Below are 20,509 nucleotides of genomic sequence, written 5' to 3'. Positions count from 1 at the left end.
AGACATAGGCAGAGGGAGAAGCAGGCTCCAAGCACCGGGAGCCCGACGTGGGATTCGATCCCGGGTCTCCAGGATCACGCCTGGGCCAAAGGCAGGCGCCAAACCGCTGCGCCACCCAGGGATCCCTTGAGGCTGCTCTTTAGGGCTAGCGTACCTGAGCAAATGTCTGGCAATGGTGGATCTATCCACAGTGACTCTGGAGGATGGCAGCACCACAGGGTCGGACATGAGTGTGCTCATGATGGGATCCAGGAACTCATCACAGGCATCTGCATAAGTTTCCTCCTCCTGTTGCTGGAGGTCTGCTAGAGACTATGCACAAACACCTAGTTGTTAAGGTGAATTCACAGAGCAGCGGATTCAAAATACTCGGTTACTACGATCTTTTTATATTTTATTATTTTATTTTATTATATTTATTTTATTTTATTTTTTAGTGACTACGATCTTAAAGCGTCACTGAGAACCCTTTACAGAGAGAAGGACAGACAATTCTCAGCTTTATTTTCTAAACAAGCAAAGAAGGATATTTTATTATTATTTTTTAATTAAAAAATATTTAATTTATTTATTCATGAGGGACACAGGGGGAGAGAGAGAGAGAGAGAGAGGCAGAGACACAGGCAGAGAGAAAAGCAGGCTCCATGCAGGGAGCCAGACGCGGGACCCGATCCTGGGTCTCCAGGATCACGCCCCGGGCCGAAGGTGGCGCTAAACCACTGAGTCACCCGGGCTGCCCCAAGAAGGATATTTTAAAAGTGAGTTTAGTATTCAACCCCAACTCCCAAGCTTCAGGTTAGCCCAGCTGCTAGCAGTCATGACTAGAGATGGGTTTAAGTGTTAACAGAAAAAAAAAAAGAGACACATCCTATATAAGGTGGTTCTGGCAGCCGTCCTACTGTAAATATCATCATTGAAAAGGAGATAGTGGTAGGAAGGCTATTTGCAGAATCACTCATGCAGTCAGTGTATGAAAAGCAGCTTCTGGTTTTAAGTACAAACAGGTATAGGAGGAGTTTAAAAGTAGCTTCAACATTTTGTTCTTTTCATGACTCTAGTTCCTTGGGGACCCCTCTGGCTCTAAGCAATATGGAGCCCAACTCTATAAATAAGTGGTCCAATGAAGGAATCATGGATGTCAACAAGGAAGGTTTTCTTTAAATAAGCAAGGTTTTCTATCAGGCTGTGCCATGATTTTTCCTTCTTCGTAACTAATGGAGCTCTGTCAAACTTCAACCAAAAGGACTGGCTGAATATAAGAGAGTATTTTCATCTATAAAATGTAGGGCTATTCCCATATAAGCCAACTACTAACTATAGATATAACAAATGGAGGTTTTCCTAGAAACTGTCCACAAAGTCTATACACTCTTCTCTTCTAGTAGAAGCTTATTTTTATTTTTTTTAAAGATTTTATTTGTTTATTCATGAGACACAGAGAGAGAGAGAGAGAGAGAGAGAGAGGGGCAGAGGCACAGGCAGAGGGAGAAGCAGGCTCCATGCAGGGAGCCCGATGTGGGACTCGATCCCAGGTCCCCAGGATCACACCCTGGGCCAAAGGCAGGTGCTAAACCGCTGAGCCACCTGGGCTTGCCCTAGTAGAAGCTTCTTAAATCAATTTTCTGTTCTTCCCTCATGTCGAGAAGAGAATAAGGATATGGTAGTGATGACGTGATATGACACGGTGATGTATGGAATTCCTGAATTACTACACTGCATACCTGAAGCTAGCACTGTATGTTAACTAACTAGAGTTAAAATAAGAACATTTTTTTTTTAATGTAGGTCTAGTTATTCATGGACCAGGAAGAATCCTGTTTATATCTTCTCAAGGCCATAAATACCCTTTTACCCCTTGAAATAGGAGAACCAGCAGAACAGTTAGTTAACACAGTGATTTCTATTGAATATGTTAATAAACAGATTCCTCCTTCTCCTCACCTTGATTCTCTCTGCCAAGTTGCTGAAAGCCACAATCATATTCCCGGGCTTATTTATTTTCTTCAGGACTCGGACTGTCTGTGCAAAGAGAGTTGGGGAATAGGAACGTCCGTCCTTGGGCGCCGTGGCACAGAAGTTCTCCTCGTCCCTGGAATGTCAGCATCAGAAAGACACTGAACATCAGAGGGTAGGTCAGTGAGGGAGACAACAGCTGGGTTGAGGAACAAGATTCCCTATCACTTACATGCCATCAATGTTCTTTTGATATAGAGAGGTTTCTTCTAATTTTTAGGAAGGAAGTCTATCAAGTATCCTGTCACCTTAAAAGAATACTGCTTCTCCAAACACTGGTTACTAGTAGTCAAGTTTATCTTCACACAAAGGCAGAATGTTGAAAATTCTAAACAGCCTCCCGTAGGTCATACAAAATTTCATTATGAAAACTACATATTTTACTATCATTAAAACTACAAATTTTAAAATTCCTTCAACCAACCAGAAATAAACCGTTTCTCCTCTATTTCTACATAATTACCAGTTATTCCATTATCAAAACCCCAAATTAGAAATCAACATGCCCTCTGGCCTGCCCAATTAAATCTCAGGTACCCAAGGTTTAAGTAGATTGTGCAGATATCTGATACGAGCTGCTGGGGCTTGAAGTCAAATTCACTGAAGTCCTTGACTTTTAAGGCCCCCATTTTGGGGCCAACCAGGTGCTGCAGAAAGTAGTTCAACATGGAGATGATGCGCTCAGCCAGGAAAGGATGCACAAAGAGTGATTTGATCTCTAGAAAAAAAGGAAGTCTGTGAAAACTCAATCCATAAGCCATCTTTTACTTATTATGTCTTAAGAGTTTCACTTGGACACCTCTGGGGGAATATTTAAAAATTATGTAATACATTTTCATTGCAGGAATGTTAGAAAACATTGGTGAGCAAAAACAAAATATAGAACTACCACCCAGAAATAAACACTGTTAGCATTTTGCAAATACATCCTTATAGCTTTTTTTTTTTTTTTTTTAAAGATTTTATTTATTTATTCACGAGAGACACAGGCAGAGGGAGAAGCAGGCTCCCTCCTGGGAGCCCAACGCCATACTCAACACAGACTCTGGGATCATGACCTGAGCCAAAGGCAGATATAGATGCTCAACCACTGAGCACCCAGGCATTCCACATCCTTCTAGCTTTTGTCCATATTTACAAACATACACATTTTTACAACAAAATGATGATCATGTATACATATTCTGTAACTTACTTTTTCATTAACTGTACCATAAATATCTCACCATTTTGGTAAATATATGTCCTTGTGTTGCCCAACATGGTAGCCACTGGCTGGCCCCACATATCTATTTAAATTAATTTAAAAATTCAGTTCCTCAGTCACAGTGACCTCACATCTCAAGTGTTCAACAGCCACACGTGGCTAGTATCTACATTATGAGTCCAGATTTATAGAGCATTTCCATCAGAGAAAGTTCTAAAGGACAGCAGTGATTTGCACCCTTTTTAATGGCCACATAACTTTCCAATGTTGTGACTGCATCTGAAGTTATTTATTTATTAAAGATTTCATTTCTTTGAGAGAGAGTAAGAGAGAGAAAGAAAGCATGAGCAGGGGGAGGGGCAAAGGGAGAAGCAGACTCCCCATTAAGCAGGGAGCCCGATGTAGAGCTTGACCCCAGGACCCAGGTATCATGACCTGAGCAAAGGCAGATACTTAACCCACTGAGCCACCCAGGTGCCCCTGAAGTTATTTATTTATCTTTATTGCTGGATGTTATTTTTACTGCTGGACATTCTATTATAAACATTTCATATCTATCTATTTAAAAAAAAAGATTTTAAGTAATCTCCACAGCCTGCAAGGAGGCTTGAACTCACAATCCTGAGACTGAGTTGCATGCTCCAGTGGCTGAGTCAGGCAGGTGCCCCAGCATTTCACTTATTAACTTCATTGTGTACATACTTTCTAGATTTATTATTTCCTTATAATGAGTTCGTAAGGAATTGCTAGGGCACAGGACTCAAACTCCAAAAATTAAAAAAATACATTAACACACGCTGGGTTTGGGCAGCCTGGGTGGTTCAGTGGTTTAGTGCCGCCTTCAGCCCAGGGCGTGATCCTGGAGACCCCAGATCAAGTCCCACGTCGGGCTCCCTTGCATGGAGTCTGCTTTTCCCTCTGCCTGTGTCTCTGCCTCTCTCTCTCTCTGTGTCTCATGAATAAATAAATAAAATCTTAAAAACAACAACAACAACAACACACACACACATGCTGGGTTTTAATAAGCCAAAAAGTATGATCAGGAGGCTTACTTCATACTACTGGTTCTTGATCTTTTAGTTTTAGCCACTCTACTGGCTTCACTACTGAGGAGTTTAGCTTTTACTTCCCGTCCTTCTCTCCCAAATACGAGTCCCAGTATATAACCACATCTTTGGTTAAATAATTTAGTTTATGTCATGAAGATTATATAAGTATCATTCACAGCACAACCACAGTGTTCTAATGATTACATATATAAAGTTATATACTTTAAAAAAAAAAGATTTACCTATTTGGGGGTGTGTGTGCGAGTGGAGGGGGAGGAGCAGAGTCAGAAACTCTTCAAGCAGACTCCCCACTGAGCATGGAGCCCAAAGTGGGGCTCCATCCCAGGACTCTGAGATCATGATCTGAGCTGAAACCAAAAGCTGGATGGACACTCAACTGACTGAACCACCCAAACACCCGGTAATATATATGTTTTAATCTAACTTTTAAAAATTTTGTTTATTTTCAGAGTACCAATCACTAAATCTTTCTAAACTCTCCACCAGAAATGTAAAACTCTGGATAGGATAATTTCTAGCAGTTCTGTATTTTTTGGAAATGCTCCTTCTGGAAGCTCCCATCTGTCACTCCAATCTGGACTCCTTGCTCTATAAGTCTACTGCGTGGTGGTCACACAAGCTCCTTTTACCACCATCCTGGACACTTTCTTTGTCTCTCTCTTATGGGATTCCACTTTCCTCCTGTAGATTTACCCTTTCACTTTGATGGAGAATAGCTTTTTGTAGCTTCTCAAGAAATGGTACACTGGAAGTAAATCTGATACTTTCACCCCTGAAAATGTCCTCACATTTGGCTGGCTATAGTTTTCTGGGCTGAAAAACTATTTTCCATGAGACGCATGCTCTGGTTTCCAATGCCACTGTTGCGAAAATCAAAGACATTTTATACTTTATACATTTTATATTGTACATGACCTGACTTTTCTCTGGGACCTTTTAGGATCTTCTCTTACCTTGATTTCCTGAAATGTCACAATGTCACCTTAGTGTGAGAATTTAAAAAGTCCATGTGGTCAGCCCACTGTGGCCCTTTTTGGAAGCTTTTAGTCTTTGGGGATTTTTAATATTATTTGATAATTTCCTCTTCTCCATTTTTCTCTTTCGAGACTTTCTGGATTGATCCTTTATTTTACCCTTTCCATTCTAATTTCCATTTCTTTTCTTTCTGTTCTACTTTCATGCAAGAGCTCCTTAATTTGATCTTCTAACTCTTTTACTGGCAGATAGAAATTACTTAAGTTATATATTTTCAATATCCAAGACCTCTTTCTTGTTTTTTTTAAGTAATACTTCTTATTGCCTCTTGTTCTTGTCTTATGGATGCTATGCCTTCTCTTGTTCCTCTGAGATTATAAAGATTTTTTTTAAAGTTTTCTTCAGGGGATGCCTAGGTGGCTCAGCAGTTGAGCATCTGCCTCTGGCTCAGGGCATGATTCCAGGGGTCCGGGATCGAGTCCTACATCAGGCTTCTTGCACGGAGCCTGCTTATCCTTCTGCCTGTGTCTCTGCCTCTCCCTACCCCCCTGTGTCTCTCATGAATAAATAAATAAAATCTTAAAAAAAAAATAAAGTTTTCATCAGATACCTGTGTTTCATGTTGGAGGATTTCCTCAAATGTCTGGTGATCCTTGGTAATCATTTCATATGTTATCAATATAAAATTATTATCATTATTATTATTTTAAAGATCTCTATTCATTCATTCATTCATGAGAAACACAGAGAGGGGAGAGAGAGAGAGGCAGAGACACAGGCAGAGGGAGAAGCAGGCTCCATGCAGGGAACCCAACGTGGGACTTGATCCCGGGTCTCCAGGATCACGCCCTGGGCTGAAGGCGGCGCTAAACCGCCGAGCCACCCGGGCTGCCCCAATATAAAATTATTAATGAAATATTTTACATTAAAAAAATACTAAGTCTTGAGGCATGTATTTTTTTTTTTAAATTTTTTTCTTTAAAGATTTTATTTATTTATTCATAGAGACACAGAGAGAGAGAGAGAGGGAGAGAGAGAGGCAGAGACACAGGCAGAGGGAGAAGCAGGCATCATACAGAGAGCCCGACGCGGGACTCGATCCAGGGTCCCCAGGGTCACGCCCTGGGCCACAGGCGGCGCCAAACCGCTGCGCCACTGGGGCTGCCCTTGAGGCATGTATTTTATACTTTTAGCATGGCTCAATTCAGACCGGTCACATTTAAAATGCTTGAGAGCCACATGTGGCAAGTGCTACTGAATTGGACACTAGCTTTTTTTTTTTTTTTTTTTGGACACTAGCTCTAGAGGGAGCGGAGATAAATATTTTTGTTTGATTTACCACATTTAACCAGAGTTTAAGAATATTTCTTAGGTTAACATACACACATACTCCCCCAGATATATATATATATATTTATTTATTTATTTATTTTTTCCCCCAGATACATTTATATGGCTAATTTATTCTCAAGAAAAATTATAGCAACGTAAGCTTCCTGGTAGCTGTGTGAGGGAGAACATGCCCCTGTCAACAATGGGCTGCTTCTTCTTTTTTTAAAGTAGGTTCCATACCCAATATGGAGCCCAAAGTGGAGCTTGAACTCATGACCCTGAAATCAAGACCCGAGCTGTGATAAAGAGTTGAATGCTTAACCAACCGAGGTACCTAGGCACCCTGGGCATCATCTTTCTTGAAGTTTTTCTGGGGATTCATTTCCCTGTCAGATTGTGTCTGAGATACTATTGCCAGAGCCTGAATTCTTAGTTTCAGCTGGATTGATCCCTCAAATGAAGGAGATCTTGACCACTAGATTTTTTGGGGACATAGTGCTTTGTGTCCTTACCTGATGTCAGAAAGGCAAGGGTACCAATTGTTTCATTGGACATGATGTTATGGAAACGTGCCAGCTGTCCAAACATCTGTAGGCCAGCCTCCTTCTCTCGGCGGGCTTCTGGAGTCAGACTATCCCATTCACCTCGGTCTTTCTCAATCTGTTGAATCTTTATCTTGCTCAAATACTACAGAAACCAGAAGCAAAATGTATCAGATAAGAAAGTGCAGTTGAAGAGAAGATATGTAAGCAGTTCTATTTAAAATCTAGTTTAGTAAGTCAGGAAAACCAGGGACTATGTAAGAAACACGAGCCTTTATTTCTCAACATAGGGCTGAAAATCCATATAGATTTGTTTTAGCCTGGGTGGAGTTATGGGTAGGTTCCACATGACTATTATAGTCTGTGATCTAAAAGGGAGGATAAATAGTATCATGTGTGAAACCTAGGCAAAAATAACAGACTGAAGTGAAAAAAAAAAAAAGGGACAAATCTTTCCCTCAAAAAAACCAACAAAAAAACAAAAACCCACAAAAACCCAACAAAAAACAAAACAAAAAAATCCCCCCCAAAACAACAAACCCAAAACAAAACACCAACCCCACAAAAAACAAAAAACCAAACCCAAAACTGCCTATAAAAAAACAAAGCTGTATCAAATATGCAAGATGTCTGGAAGGAGAAGCATAAATATTAAAAACTGTCTACTTCTCATCATTCTTGCAGTCCTATGACAATGCCATCTGGTGTCATTCTTTGTATCACAGAGCTCTTGCTTAGAGGGGTCTGTTTATTACAGGACGTGTTCTTGTTTTCTAAGAAAACCTATCTAAAATCTTGAAGTATGGGATTATGAAAAAAGCAAGAACTCTTCTCACAAATTAAGTACAAGTTACTGGGGGACTGCTAATCAATATGAAGAGCTTGTGGCTATCCAATAGGCCACCTTCGTGACTTCCTTGCCTCATTTCCCTTTGGGACACTGCCTTATCTATCTTTCACTTGTCAGAGATAAGGGAAGTTTTTAATAGGAGCAAGAAGCAGCTCCTAAGGGATGATTAAGGATATGATGTACTGAAGCTGCTGAGAGGCACCCAAATATATACTTTGGGAATCTCATGTTTCAACTATAAAGATTTGGGAGGCTGTGGATAGATGAGTATTGGGGAATGTTTATATGAAAAAATAACCCAAACTAGAGATTCTGTTTTTCAAGTAGTGGTGCAAAAATCAGAATCTTTCAGGAAGGAGATAAGAATCATTGCCTTAGCGAGTCACTGTTACTGATGAACCGGTTGGGATGGAAAATGGTTGAGTCACTGACCAAACCCAAGGTCCTCTGATTTCTTTCTGTGTTGCTGGCCTGATTAATCCTGCCAATGGACCTTAGTTTAACTTCTTCACCCTTTCTTTTCCACTCTGCCAAAATTTCATCCTAGCTTAGGAGGCTTCAATGACCATTGATCTTGGTCTCTAATGGAACAATACCTATTCAATCTCCGTAAGAGTTGTAGTATACTACTACCCACAAATTTCGGGGGTCCAAAGTGGTACTATGGGCATATGGATTGCTCCATTATAATTTGAAGGTAAAAAGTATGTACTTATTATTACCTGATGATATAGGGTGAGTTAAATCTGTTCTAAAAATATTTTACTTATTCTTACCTGTATGGCTTCATCCAGGAGGAAGATGGCGTCGTTCATTAGCAGGTTAAGAAAACGGAGGAAAAGTGGGGGATTCATGGCTTCTAAATTCTTAGAGGCATAGTCAGCCAAATCCTGTAAGTCCCAGCCCAAGACAAAACCATTTTAACTACTGAACCACAACTCACTGGGGCTTATCTGAAGTAAAATTCAGACAACTCAGCGTGGCTACACCAAAAACTCTCTCACCTTAATGCTCTCTCGATAGGTATCTGTTCCCCACATGTACCTTAGGATGGGATACATGGGACGCCGGTAATTAAACTTCTGTTCAAATTGATGGGGGTCTCCTGAAATAGGGTAAGAGCAAAAACCCAGCAAAGGTGGTGCTACCAGAGAAAGAGTAAGAGCTTATGTCTATGTGGAGCCATTTTCTTTTTTTCTGCATGTGCCAAGACTACTGGTAGAATCTGCCCTGGGAGTTTAGAAAGGCCCAGAGTTACAGGCAAGTGTTTACTTATTTCTGTGCTGACAGAACAAGAGGGAAACAGACACAAAAGATACCTCATGCAGAAAAAGACAAGGACCAAGTTGTTCAATAAGAGCCAGGGGAAACCAATGCTTCCATATCCAAATGTAGAGTACTTATCGGACTTTGAATGAGGCCTCTGAACAGGCCATTGTGGCAGCAGCCATGTGCTGAATGGGTTACTAAGTACCCCCCACATTCTTCATAGATAACATCCCAACTGTGAAATGAATTGGTTCTTAATTACTATGAGAAATCAGGTCAGAGGCTAAAAACCTGAGGCTTGGACTGTTGTGACCTATGAAAGGAACCACTAGAGCTTCGTAGTTTGGGTCATATAAGAAGAGCATGGGATTCAGAGTCAGAAGATCTAGGTTTTCCTTTTGGCTCCACTTAATTCAAGCCTCTTAACATTTTTAAACTTCCACTTCCTTAGAAATAAAATAGGAATTATAATACATTCTCTATCATTCCAACTAAAGGGTTGATATGGTCATATAATAAGATAACTGTAGTGATTTACTGTGTGACTATATATGTATTGTAAAGATTTACACGCACTATCGTACTAGTCATCACTTCAATCCATTTTATAGATGAAGACACTAAGGCTCAGAGGTGAGCAAGTGACAAAACCAAAATCCAGATGTGAAAGGCACTCAGTACAATGTTAAATGTCTCCTTAAGTATTAGTTGTATTTAACACCAGATGGTAGGACAGCTTTTATTTAGGATACTTCTTTTAAAAGAGATCTTAAGTAACTGCCTAACATGTTGTTTACTGGTTGAGATGGGGTACAGTTTACTCCTGATCTCAGGGTGGTGAGTTTGAGCCCTGCATTGGGGGTAGAGTTTACTTAAAAAAAAAAAAGAAAAGAAAAAGAAAAGAAACAAGAACTGTCCCACTATTCTGCAATTTGAGGCAGATAAAAATCAAGACCTGGGAGGCAGGGGTTGCGTGACTAAGTCTGTTAAGCGTCTGACTCTTGATTTCGGCTTAGGTTATGATCTCAAAGTAGTGAGACTGAGCTCTGCATTGTGCTCCACGTTGGGTGTAGAGCCTGCTTAAGACAGAACATGAAAGACTCCTAACTCTGGGAAACGAACTAGGGATGGTGGAAGGGGAGGTGGGCAGGGGGTGGGGGTGACTGGGTGACGGGCACTGAGGTGGGCACTTGATGGGATGAGCAATGGGTGATATTCTATATGTTGGCAAATTGAACACCAATAAAAAATAAATTTATTAAAAAAAAAAAAAGATTTGCCTCTACCTCTTCCTCTGCCCCTCCCCCCACTAAAAAAAAGACCTAGGTGTAATCAAACCGTTTGCTTTTCTTGAGCATAATTTTTTTTTCTTGAGCATAATTAAATCAAGCACACAATTAAATTTGGAAGAGCATGTGTTTTGTTTTTACTATTTTTTTTCTTTGCTATTTTTAAAAGGATTTTATTTATTATTTATTTGAGAGAGAGAGCAAGCGCATGAGCGAGAGCACACAAACAGGGTAGGGGAGGGAGAGGAGCAAGGAGACTCCCTGCGAGGGAGCCTGATGTGGGGCTCGATCCCAAGACCCCAGAATCATGACCTGAGCTGAAGGCAGACGCTTAATCAACTGAGCCACCCTGGTGCCCCCTCCCTTTTTAAAGATTTTGAGAGAGATTGTGTGTACACCTGTGCACGTGAGTACACAGGTAGGGGGAGGGGCAGAAGGAGAGAGAGAAGCAGACTCTCTGCTGAGCATGGAGCCCAACACAGGCCTCCAACCCAGGACCCTGAGATCATGACCTGAGCCAAAGTCAGACGCTTACACCAAGCCACCCAGGGACCCCTTATTTTTCTTTCTTTTTAAAAGATTTATTCATTCATTAAGAGGGAAAGGGAGAGGAAGAATCTCAAGCAGACTCTCCATTGAGCGCAGAGCCCAACATAGGGCTTGGTCCCATGACCCTGAGATCATGAATTGAATTGAAACCAAGAATCAGACACTCAACCAACTAAGCCCACCCAGGTGCGCCCCGTTTTTTTTTTTTTTTTTGAGGTGAGAATCAACCTGATCATATCACTTAGTTGTGTGACACAGACAAATTATCTTTTCAAGCATTCATGTCCTTATATGTACAACAGGGATAATAGAGTAAAACTTGCCAGATGGTGACAAATTATTATTGAAACAATGTAAGAAAAGCACTTAGCATCAATGCAGATACATAACAGATATTCAATAAATAATGGCTGTTGCTATTTTTCTCACATTAAGTACTGATCAAGCTAGGAAACTCCACTAGTATCTGCTTCTCAGTTCTGGATTGCTTTACCTGTAAACTCAATGTCCACAAAAACCTTGATTAGAGCTTCTGCAAGGTGGGGTGCATGAGGAAAGTTGCAGAACACACGTTTCCGGTGGAACACACTGGATACCAAGGGATTTGGGGTCTGATCCAGGTGGGGCATCACTGCTTCCAGCACCTCCGCCAGTTTGGCCCGTAGGTGGGGATTCTTCATCCTGCAAAAAGGGCAGAAAGCAAGCAAAGCAGGTAGAAAACTTAACTCTCAAATTCATGACTGTTTTCTCCACATGAGGAGCCAAAACACTCTATGCTACCATTGGGAGGAAATAACAGGATTCTGTAGTTTCAAGTCTGTTAATTTCTGGGGGATAATGCAGGTACATCATTCAACTTTTGAGATCACAACCTACCAAGTATAAGGATGAATACTCAAATTGCTATGTAATACTAGCCATTCTGTTTATTTTTCTATAATAATCCATTACTGTTTTTATCCCTGTTTCATTGAGGTTAAACTTGCCTCTCTAAGCTTTCTGAGAGCAAGGGTCAGGATGCAGTTATACTACGTTATTTACGATGTACACATGTACCTAATAAATATTTATGGACTTATGATTTCTCATTAGGTCTACTCAGCTCAGTGAAGGATTGGCTTCTACCTACTTCTTACTGACATGGCTTAGGGGACTGTGCACCATTCTCTTCATCCAGCAAATCTTCACCCTTGCACACATGGTTTCCTTTGGCCTAGACACCAAAAATACCAGAGAAGCAACTCTATAGGACAGCGGGTATCTCACTTTGAGAAAAGAAGAAGTAGAGAAGTAGAAACTATGAATGAGATTAGAAAGCATTTACCTGTGCTTACTGCTCATGCAACTCAGAATGTTAAGGGTAAACTTTGTTACCATGCATCTGCTAGAACATTAGAACCTGGCTGCCCTAGGTAAGGTTTCTGGCATTAAGGTAACTATTTTAACCAGTCACTAACAGTGGAATTCTTACCAAATATTCTACATGCAGGTTCAGATTCTCTGTGGGGAAAGTCCTTGGCTTATAATGCCTCTCAAGAGGGGGATTTCTGGCTATCCTTAGGGACGGTCAGGAGATTCATGAATGTTAACACAACTTCTGAAGGCAAGCCCTTATGATTCAGGCTTGTGTGTTGCTTGGTTTAGAAGTCTTCTGAATGCTTTGTACCTCTAAATGGTGTTAGAGCCAAGCTTTCAACACCTCACCTTTCTATGCTTCCAGTGAAAATCGTGATAAAGTGAAGGACATGTTCCAGGGAGTCTGCTGACGTCTCCAAGATGTCATCGGCAAAGCGGCGTAGAAAAATGAGGAAATCACCCAAGTTATCTGCAAAAAATTCTGAAAAAAACCCAAACAAAACAAACCCCCCCAAAATAAACAAAAACCCCCCCTCAAAAAAACCAAACAAACATGCACTGCGATTAAGTGAAACATCTGACTTTCTGTACTAAGCAATATTGAAAATTTTCCCTTCACTCTACCTAACAAAGGTTAAAAAAAAAAAATCACAAATGTCTTATAGGTACTGGGAATGGTGACAAGTTCATAAATGTAGAATCTCCTTTTTTTTGAGTCTCCTTCTAAGGTAAGTCAAAAAAAAATTTTTTTTTAAAGATTTTATTTATTTATTCATAGGCACAGAGAGAGAGGGGCAGAGACACAGACAGAGGGAGAAGCAGGCTCTATGCAGGGAGCCCGATGTGGGACTCGATCCCGGGTTTCCAGGATCACACTCAAGGCTGCAGGCGGCGCCAAACCGCTGTGCCACCGGGGCTGCCCAGTAAGTCAATTTTTATTTCTAACCATGTCAATATGAGAATAGCAGAGACACAAAATACTGCTCACATATCAGTGCAACTTAAGAAAGTACACTGATATATACTCTTTTCCACACTCAAGGGTAACTGTGCATTAAATAACCCTTCAAATGGGCAAAGAATCTTCAACAAAGATGAATACATAAGATGATTCTGGTCATCAGTCTCGAGGATGGTCCTCCAATTGTCTTTGCTTCCTGGTACTCGTGCCCTCATGTGTCCCTCCCTACATTCTTCCAGGGTAGAGGCACATAGAAGCAATGGCATATCATTTCCTTGTTAAGTTATAAAAGCCTAGAGCTTCCCTTTGGTCACTTGGCCTGAAGGAAGCCAGCTGCCATATCATGAACAGTACTAAGGAGAGATCTGTATGATCTGGAAAAGAGGCCAGTAAGCAATTGAGATCCAACAACCACATGACCCAGCTTATAAGCAGATCCTCCAGTTTTGGTTGAGTCCTCAGATTCCTGTGGCCCTGACAGCTTGGCTGCAACTTCATGAAAGATCCAGAGGCACAACCATATAGCCAAACCACTCCTGGATTCCTGATCCACAGAAACTATGTGAGACAAAATTTGTTTTAAGGTGCTATGTTTTGGGATGATCTGTTACTTAGCAAAAGATGGCCAATACAATGATCAAGAACATAAAACCTGATTTTGATGGACAATATCTGCCAACTCCTCACCAACATATGTACATACACAATCTCCTTAAACAACAGGAGATGGTAATTTTTTCCTCCTAAGAAACAACACAGGCACAGTCGAACAGATAAATTTAGAAGTTAAACAATGAAAACAATGCTAAAACTAACAGCTCTGAAAACCCTGGCTGCACTTAATCCCTTGAAGACTAGTTTATGATATACACAGAAGTGGGGACACAAGGCTGAGGAAAAAGCTGATAGTTCCCCCATTCTTTGACCAGTAGATATTATCTACAAATTTGAGTTGTTTCTTCAAAAACAGTTGAATGATAACTAAGGGAGGGTATTCTGAGGATTATACTTCCAAAGTGACCCAGTTAAACTTAGACAGCTATAAATAGGCAGTTGGTTCCCAAGGAAGAGCCTGCTTACCTGGCACATAAGCCAAAGAGCTGTAGCCATCTGGCAAAGGAAAAGTTAGTTCTATTGGCTGTGAGCCCTCATTGCCTATGGCCAGTTGAACAAGCAGAACAGCCATGGACACCTGCAAGTTTAGACAGTTCTGTAGCATCTGTGGCTCTGTCATGGCAGTCTTGGTAGAAAGATAGATGGTCATCAGCCGTTCAAATTGCTCACGAAGGTTGTCAGCAGCAGGGCTAGAACTTTGCTGAGCATCCCGCCAGGCAACCTGCAGCCGATGCAGATTTTGGTTGATTTTTACCATCTGATCATGCAACCTGCCCCCAAGAAAGTAGAAGAGACTGGGTCAGGAGGTTCATACAGGACAGAAGAGTATACATTGTTCTAGAAAAACAAATCCTCGTTTATTTATTCTAGTATTCTCTTTTAGGATATAGGGAGCCGCAATTGTGATGATACAGAAGGCACTCACAAAAATTATCGACCAGACAGGGGCAGGGGTCATAGCAGCGGGAAAATATTATCATGCATTTGACGTAAATGATGCTAATTACAAATAGCAGCCTTTAGCTGAAACGCACCATCCAAGGAACAGTAGCTTGGTTGAGCAGGGTGTAGACTTGGCTGTTACCATGTAAAATAACTATTAGACAAAGTACAAAAAGACCCCAGCAGGATCATTTGACACAGCACAGTTGCAATGATTGTACTTGGATGCAGTTATATGGACAGTTCTTCTACGGTTAGCTGAGAAATAAAACTGGTGAAAGAAGATTCTAGGTTAGTAACAACCACATATAAACTGGTAGCCACCTGAGATGCAACCTCAGAAACAGCTTCCAGTCCTCTGTTGTTCAATATAAAATTACATTATTCTTCACAAAGGGTCAGCCAAATGTTCTCTAATGAAAGGAAGCCCCGTAATTCAATGTTATGGATAGTTATCTCTAAAGGTATAGCCCAAAGTCATCTTCTTTGGCCCTGTAGGTAATGTCTAGGGTTAGCCAGCCAATATGGGGAGACTAGATGACATTCATTTCTGTATCTGAATGCAAATGGTTGAATAAGTTAAACATATGCTGCATTATCTATTGTCTCATTTAAAATGTCAATGACTGGGGAACTCCTGCGTGGCTCGGTTAAGCATCTGCCTTTGGCTCAGGTCATTATCCCAGGGTCCTGGGACTGAACCCTGGGTTCGGCTCCCTGCTCAGTGGTGAGTCTATTTTTCCCTCTGCTCCTCTGCCTGCTTATGCTCTTTCTCTCAAATAAATAAATGGAATCTTACAAAAAAAAGTCAATGACTGGGATAGAAAAACTCTAATAAAGATATAATTTCATTTTTCCAGAAATTTGCTGAGAATTTCTGGAAAATTTTAAAAATGTTTTAAATTAAAAAAAATTTTTTTTAAATGCTCTGTGCCAGTGTAAGTATCCTGAGAAGACATTAAAAACTGCTGTACTCAGTACCTCTTCCTAAGAACTGTAACAACTTTCTTATGTATACTTGCAACTAACTCCTAATCAGCTAAACCAAAGGAGAGAAAAATCACAGAAAGGCACATGTGGCCAGCCTCAACCAGAACCATTTTTGGAAGTCCTACACTCTAGTTCTTAATTCTCCGTATTTCTAGAATCGTTTTGATCTTTGGTACACAGATCTTTTGTGTTCTACTGATCTTATCGGAATCCCTTATAAACATTTTTCTTTTTTTTTTTTTTAATTTATTTTTTATTTGAGAGAGGTGTGCATGTGCATGTGTGTACTCAAGCCCCAAGCACTTCATTTTTGTCAATATTATCTCTATACCACAGAGTAGAGCTTGGTCTTTTTCATCAGGAGTAGTAAGATGAAAATTCAAGAGGAGAAAGTGAAAAGTTAAAACAATTCCACTTTCACAAATCATGATAGATAGTTGATTTAAAAAATTGCAAATTTAGGGGCACCTGGGTGTCTCAGTTGGTTAAACATCTGACTCCTGATTTCAGCTCAGGTATGCTTTCAGGGTTGTGGGATCGAGCCCTGAGTCAGACTCTGTGCTCAGCAGGGAGTTGGCTTGAGGATTCTCTCTCTCCCTCTCGCCCCTCCTCATTGTGCTCACACTCTATCTAAAATAAGTAAATCTTTGTAAAAAAATCTGTGAGTTTAGAGAAAAATACTAATGTGTCTTTAATTTTCAGAAGGGTAGCAGGTCAAAAATGAAAAGTAAATTCAAGTTCTCTGGACAAAGCCAATTCATATAAACATGGGTAAGTGCATACAAAACCCTTTTCCTGGGATGCCTGGGTGGCTCAGTGGTTGAGTGTGTCTGCCTTTGGCTCAGGTGAGTGATCCCAGTGATCCCAGGGTCCTGGGATTGAGTCTGCCATCATGCTCCCTATAGGGAGCCTGCTCCTCACTCTGCAGGTCTCATGAATAAATAAATAAAATCTTAAAAAAAAAAAAAAAAAAAAAAAGACAAAACCCAAACCCTTCTCCTGTGAGATCCTAATGGGAGACCTCAGAATCAAGGGAGACTCACTTTCAACCTTCTGGTTATTAACACCATGAAGCAGTTCTTCTTTAATGACATCAGAGCAGTTACCTGTGAAATCCCAAGTACAAAGTATACTCTGTCAGGACAAGGTTCTCTGTCACAAGGTTGTAGTTCTGGGGAAACTTTGGCTCCTGCACCGCTGGGATCAAACAAGTTTCTTTGTCCAAACCTCAAAGAATGTAAAAGGAACAGTAAATGACTTGCTACAGACTTCTGTCCTGCGTCTCCAATGTCCCCTTACTCTAGCTCAGCTCTCTTTCATACGGCTACCAGTGAGATTTTTTTTTTTTTTTTAGTAATTTCTTTTTAAAAGTAAGTGTAGAAGACACTGTGGATTTTGCCAAGTGATAAGACAGCAGATCATCAGTACCTATTTGTGCTTTTCCAGATCTATTTCCTTTTGACCATGTATTGCTTTTATGATTAGAAGATTCATAAAACTGAAAGGAAATACACCAAAATTAAGAGGGTTTTTTTTTTTTTTTTTTTAAAGAGTGATTCATTTTGAGTGACTTATTTTTTCTGCATTGAGTTTTCTCCAAACAGGCCTCAACATTCTTCCTCCCTGGACTCATTTCCTGCCAATTCCCAAACCCCTTCCCCACCTGGCTCTAGACACACTGAACTTCTCATTATTCTCCAATCAAGGCTTTCACAGCTTTGTGACTTTATACTTTAAATCCAACTCATCTCTCAAGATGTAGCCACAGAGACCCCCAACTTCTGTAGAATTTATTATTCACTTCCTCCTCTGTACTCCCAGTTTAGCCCTATACCATATTATGATTATGTGTTAATATATTTGCTTTCATTGGAGGCTTTGAGTTAAAAAACAAAACAAAGCAGGGATTGTGCTTTATTTATTTTTAGGAAGAATGAATCAATCAATACCCAGGGCTGCTAAATTCAGAAAGAATGTTTCACTAAAACACAACATTGAAAAGATACCAGTTTTTTTAAACATCTATCTTTAAAATTTATACTAGTGGAATGCCTGGGTTGCTCAGGGATCTGCTTCTTCTCCCTCTCCCTGCCGCTCCCCCTTCTTGTGCTCTGTCAAATAAATAAATAAAATCTTTTAAAAAATTTATACTAGTTTTTCTTTTTGCCTTATCTTGAAAAAGATGCACTTTTGCGAAAAAGGATAAGTGAATGCCTTAGATGTTACACGCATGCACACGCACATACACACACACCATCTTGAGAAGCCCAGTTCCCCCCTACCTCTCATGTGCACATTTTTAATTTTTCGTTCTTCATCATTCAATTCCTTCAGGGCACAGTAAGTGGGATTAAAGGTGAGGAGCCGAGAGGATCTGGGTTTGCAAAATGGCTGGCATAACTTCAGGAGAGCAGCACCCAGATTCAAAAAGAAGGCATCCGAGGCATACATTTGGAAGAAGATTTCTGGCATCTGATTGGCCCAAATCTTGGTGCGGCCTGCATTTGCATGCAAACAGTTTCCAAGCCAGGACAAGATACAGTGTTTGGTTTCTGGAGAGAGCTGGAGTAAGTTCTTCAGCATCTGGTAGATCTTTTCATGGAACTGAGCCATGAACTGTTTAACCAGAAAACACAACCACAGAACATTCCAGTTTCACAATCCTCATATTGTTACTCCCAAACCTTAGCCACTGGCAATTTCCACAAATATCTTAATCTTTTCCCTCACTCTCCCTGTGCTTTATACCCCAGTTCCGATTTTAAGAAAATTTCTGGGCACTTAGGAGAGCTTCCCTGATGATCTGCCAAAATGCAGATAGCATTTGGATCGCTTTAGAGTAGAGATCAGTAAACTTTGTCTGCAAAGGGCCAGATGATAAATATTTTCGGCTTTGCAAGCTATACGGTGACTGTGGCAACTATTCAGTTCTACCACTGTGGAGTGAAATAAAACCATAACAATGTGTGTCAATGGGCATGGCTGTGTTCAACAGAACTATTTACCAAAACAGGTGGCAGGCCAGATCTGGCCACTGCAGTAATTTGGGATGGGAGACTTAAACCATCCCTAATTCAGCCATTTACCTCCTCATGTTGGCCAGACCTCTGCTAGAATTCACACTAAGAAGCCCAAATGGAGAGAACATAGGTGGAAGGAAGAAAAAGGAAAACAATTGTTTATAAGCTGGAGTTCAGTTGGAAGATTTTAGGAGCCCAGGTTATAAGAAACAGCTTGGTGACAACAGTGGGGGCTGAGAGGAAGTGGCTGTGTCACAGCAGGGCATGGAGGAGCAGCAGCTTATTCTTAAACCACATACCAGCTTATCTTCTTCCCTGAGCCCACACTAAAAAAGAGGACAATTTCTTTACGTGATTATGGTAGAAAAAAGCCAAGCAGATCAATCTGCTTCCCCAAAGAGGCTCAAGCGGCCTTATCTGCATCTGCTCCCCGAGGAAACATGACTTCATCTAAGATTAGGGGGCTGAGATACAGTGGTAAACAGTTCCACCTGATGGATGTTGGCCTCCTGCACTTTGATCTCCTGGGGACTGGAACGAGATGGATTCAGAAAGTAGCCATGATTTTCTACTACACCCGGAGTCTTTAATAAGCAGGAGATATTCAGGATTACTCCCAGCAAGGTCTTCTGGTACATCTGCCCATTGCTAGGGTCCTTGGGCTGAATGTACTCTACAAAAACCTACAGAAGAAAACAAGTCCTATTTATAAGTCTGTATGATGAGTTAAGGGTGGTGGGGTGAAAAGGTCTCAAAGAGTTAAGTCTATAGGACAACCAATGTATCTTTCTCTTATTTGAGAAGTAACATTAGAGCACCCTCAAGATACAGGTGCATAAAGTATTAAATCTCCAGCTCAAATGAATACATACCACCTTTTAGACCTACCTTTGCCATATCCTTCTGCCTAGTGAAATAGAGAAGAATATCCAGATATGCATAAAACAGGATCTGACATAGTTCTAGATCTTTTATTCGGCCCAATAAAATATCAAACACTGGAATCATGACTTCGGGAAATGTGCGAACTTCCTCATCCATTATCAAGGCTTCAATAACCTCTTCCAGAAACTCAGTTACATCTTCAAAATCTAACAGATGACAAATGGGAGGAAACAAAGTCTGTAGTGATTTTTAGATGCTTTTACACACAGGCTCTCTACTCTTCTCACACTTCAGTATCGTACTGCTACTTGACACAGTATGGTCAAGATATGAGCTCTCTTCCTTAATTTATACTTCTGGAACTGTAGTGGCTCTGAGGTTTTCTAACACAATAAAAGTAATTTTAAATTTGGAAATCAAAATGTAGAAATCTAGAGATCTTGCTTATGTACTCACGGGCTCCTTGGATGGCTTCCAACATTAAATCTACCAGTTGCTCATGGATGTTTTGGTCAACATAGATCTCTGGGGTGAGGAGTACTGTTCGGGTATTGGACACAGTGAGGTTCCTGCACTGCACCGCAAAGGGGAGCAGGTTCTCTGGAACTTTGGTAATCTGGAAGTAGAGTGAAGAAGAGAGGGGA

General features: G+C 40.7%; 1 protein-coding gene across 2 annotated transcripts in view; it reads right to left on the bottom strand.

The window, feature by feature from the left end:
• Positions 1-20,509, bottom strand: part of UBE4A (ubiquitination factor E4A) — a 37,719-nt gene that overhangs the window by 4,294 nt on the left and 12,916 nt on the right. Inside the window, exons 6-20 of one of the 2 annotated variants that reach the window (XM_072822225.1) lie at positions 20,322-20,481; positions 19,869-20,071; positions 19,472-19,663; positions 18,243-18,576; positions 17,067-17,187; positions 14,494-14,798; positions 12,801-12,933; positions 12,226-12,309; positions 11,590-11,777; positions 8,994-9,094; positions 8,766-8,879; positions 7,110-7,284; positions 2,551-2,731; positions 1,942-2,089; positions 155-312 (exon numbers count right to left, since the gene is read on the bottom strand). In XM_072822225.1, coding sequence (XP_072678326.1) covers positions 155-312; positions 1,942-2,089; positions 2,551-2,731; positions 7,110-7,284; positions 8,766-8,879; positions 8,994-9,094; positions 11,590-11,777; positions 12,226-12,309; positions 12,801-12,933; positions 14,494-14,798; positions 17,067-17,187; positions 18,243-18,576; positions 19,472-19,663; positions 19,869-20,071; positions 20,322-20,481 — 2,597 coding nt within the window. The remainder of the gene's footprint in view (positions 1-154; positions 313-1,941; positions 2,090-2,550; positions 2,732-7,109; positions 7,285-8,765; positions 8,880-8,993; positions 9,095-11,589; positions 11,778-12,225; positions 12,310-12,800; positions 12,934-14,493; positions 14,799-17,066; positions 17,188-18,242; positions 18,577-19,471; positions 19,664-19,868; positions 20,072-20,321; positions 20,482-20,509) is intronic. The other variant, XM_072822226.1, reaches the window with a different exon arrangement.

Source organism: Canis lupus, chromosome 3, assembly GCF_048164855.1.
Source record: "Canis lupus baileyi chromosome 3, mCanLup2.hap1, whole genome shotgun sequence".
Taxonomy (NCBI): Eukaryota; Metazoa; Chordata; class Mammalia; order Carnivora; family Canidae; genus Canis; species Canis lupus.
This window is presented reverse-complemented; position numbering and strand designations above follow the sequence as displayed.